Genomic DNA, 3,177 nt, shown 5'->3' with positions numbered 1-3,177 from the left:
AGGTAAGTTTCCCCCTGGAGACTGATCCCCCCAGCCCCCCCCCCCCGCCCCCGCATAAACCCACCCTTACTCACTGGAGCAGAAACACTGCCAAATGCCTGGAAGACAGGAAACTAAAAGTGCTACCTGGCGAGCAGAGAAAACAGGGTGCCAGTGTTTGCTTTTTAATCAAATTAAGGAAGAACTGTGTCTACTAATCAAACAACCATGCATGGATAAGAGCGGAAGACTTGAGAAGCACTTAATAGGATAATCAGTGTTAAAGCAAGAACAATAAAAATGGAAATCGAGGTGGGTTTGGAAAGGTAGCCAAAGGAGGCAAAAGGAAGGCTCAGCCCGGGGACAGTGAGAGGACTAGATCAGGGAGAGGGGACACATCTGCATTTCACGTATTCTTCCAGAAATGCCAAGGCGTCCTGAGACTCTGACCTACAGAAATTGCAGTCTCGGTGGGAGAAGAAAGCACAGACTCGCCTAAGGGTTCACCCGCCACCGAAGTGCGCCAGAAGCAGGTACGTGACTTGCGCTCTTATCGCTACCCCTCAAGTGTGATGACTTTACTAAGTGCTTTTCGAAGGGGAAGTAGGTACCCAAGGAAAGGGTGCTCCCCCTCTGGGGAGCTGTGGGTCTGAGGTGTGGTTCTTAATTACCTAGCTGTGGACCTGGGGCAAGGCGCTTCCTCTCACCAGGCCTTACAAGCGTGGGTGCAGGAGCTGTGTTCTGTTTAAACTCTCCTTGAGCTACACAGGTCTATTTAACTCTCCCCCTTTTTCTTTTTTTCCCCATTTTTATGGACTCTCTGTATCAAGTTTGGTGGTTTTCCTCCCTGAATTCATTCTGCTTGTTAGAAATCACTGAATTCAATCCCTCTTTCAAAGTGCCGCGGTGGTAAAGGTGAAGTCCAGCGGCTTCTGTTCACATAGCTGCAGGGTGACCTCCCAACTTAGCTTCGAGTTCGAATGCCTTTACCCTGAAGAAACAACGGTTCCCAGACCAGACCCAAAGAAACCCACATTTGGTACTCACACAGTTGGCCAAGCAAACCACTGAAAGAGCTATAGAATCACTAATAATACAGCTTCCCATTGTTCCCATGGGAACATCCATCCCATCTTACAGCTGGAAAACCAGGAATCTGGGAGACATATTTCCTCTGTCTTCCATCTGCTTTAGAAGCAAGGAGTGAGGTGTGGTCCTAACTCAGGGGGGGTACGTAGCTCAACAGGGCCAAAGGCAGTACAAAAACGTGGGTCACAATTAACATGTTCTTTTGATGACAGAGACTTCCCCTTGTGCATCTCCTTGACCATGACTTCCCCTTGTCTCATGCTCAGACTCTCTTCCTTGACTCCAATTCCCAAAGCCATTCTGATCAGGTGAGAACCTAGCAGCACCCCTTCGCCTCTTACTTCAAGGCCACCTCTTGGTTGGAGGAATGTATTTCCCTGTGGGTAAAATACACCCAAGCACAGCTGCTGGCCTCTTCTCTGCTCCACCTCACTTGGCAGGGCTTGAACAAGTCAGCTTATTAGCTCAGGGGCTCTCCTGTCTCCTGTTAGGCCATGTGATGCTCCAAGAGGCACCTTGGAAAGTTCTCCTTCACAAAAGAGGTCTTTAGGAAACCCAAGAGTAAAGCAAATAAATACGGTAAAACCAATGAGAGGTTATTCACATTTTAAATAAAATCTTACTCTCTTAATGATGAGCAGTTGGTAAGGTTGAATCTTTTTGACACACTCCAGGAACTGAAGGAGAACGTCACGTTGACAACTGACACATCTGGAGCAAAGGGGGGAAAAGAAGTCATTGACGGTGGAGCCCTGCTATCATCAAGCAGAGCTGTAAATGCAAAAAATCAGTATTTTTTTTGCCTCCTCCACAAAGAAGGTGGGGTGTGCCAGCTGTTCGCTAACATTTCAATCAGTACGTGGCTCCTTCCCGGGGGCCATTCACGTCAGGCAGCCGACCTCCAAACAGACCCGGGCCCACCTAGCGTTCCAGGCCTCCCACGGATAATCGCCAAGAAAAAGCCATTTCACAGCCCATTTACAGCTCATACTCTCCCTGGGATCACTATCTCAGCTTGTAATTGGCCACAGCGTAAGAATAAAACAAGTCACCGAGCAAGAACTGCCTAGAACATGACGACCAGTATGTTAGAGAAGAAATCCTGCACCTTCAGAAAAATCCATACTACGCATATTTACCTAACAAACTCCAAAGTGTGGTTCCCATGGGCTGAGAGCCATGATCTTCTTGGAGTCAACTGTTGCCAAATCTATGATGAAGGTTTTCTTATTTGCTTTCGAAAACCTACCCATGGGTTAGAAAACCCCCAAAGAATAAAGTAATAAGATAAAAACTCTGCTAAATCAGCATGAGAGAAATGGCATATTTCCTGTACCTCTTTAACTTACATACTCTACCCTAGGTGACCCCTAAATCTGGTTGTGTATCAGAATCACTTGAGAAATTGATGAAAATATAGATTCCAGAGCCACACTCCTAGATATTCTGACTGAGCAGGGCTGGGGGATGTCTGGAATCTGTCTGTAATCTCCCCACGTACTGACTGTGTATAGCCAGGTTTCGGTGCGGCAGCCTGGAGCGGTGCCTTTCAAATCCTATTGTGGCCAGGGACCAGTGCCACTCTGTGATATCTTCATTGTCACCCATTTTGGTATTAATATCTTCTTCCTTTTATGAATTAACAGGGAGAGCAGATGATGCTTTTAAAATGAAAAGTCTTGGGCTTCCCTGGTGGCGCAGTGGTTGAGAACCTGCCTGCCAAACAACGCAGGGGACACAGGTTCAAGCCCTGGTCTGGGAAGATCCCACATGCCGCGGAGCAACTGGGCCTGTGAGCCACAACTACTGAGCCTGTGCATCTAGAGCCTGTGCTCCGCAGCAAGAGAGGCCGCGACAGTGAGAGGCCCGCGCACCGCAATGAAGAGTGGCCCCCGGTTGCCGCAACTAGAGAAAGCCCTCGCACGGAAACGAAGACCCCACACAGCAAACATAAATAAATAAATAATAAAAATAAAGGAATTCCTTTAAAATGGAAAGTCTTGCCCTGACAAATTAAGATGTTGGCCTAACTTTGTTGGCACCCCTAATTTTTCAACTGAAATACTATTAGTATATGATTCCAAAAGTCTGAGAACCTTTACTTTAAGG

At 47.3% G+C, this 3,177-nt stretch overlaps 1 protein-coding gene across 1 annotated transcript in view; it reads right to left on the bottom strand.

Annotated features, from left to right (window-relative positions):
- PLXNC1 (plexin C1) overlaps positions 1–3,177 on the bottom strand; it is a 142,399-nt gene that overhangs the window by 73,902 nt on the left and 65,320 nt on the right. Inside the window, 1 exon segment of the mRNA XM_007468207.1 lies at positions 1,692–1,779. Within this exon segment, the coding sequence (XP_007468269.1) occupies positions 1,692–1,779 (88 nt within the window).

The sequence above is a fragment of the Lipotes vexillifer genome, unplaced genomic scaffold (genome assembly GCF_000442215.2).
Source record: "Lipotes vexillifer unplaced genomic scaffold, Lipotes_vexillifer_v1.1 scaffold180, whole genome shotgun sequence".
Taxonomy (NCBI): Eukaryota; Metazoa; Chordata; class Mammalia; order Artiodactyla; family Lipotidae; genus Lipotes; species Lipotes vexillifer.
This window is presented reverse-complemented; position numbering and strand designations above follow the sequence as displayed.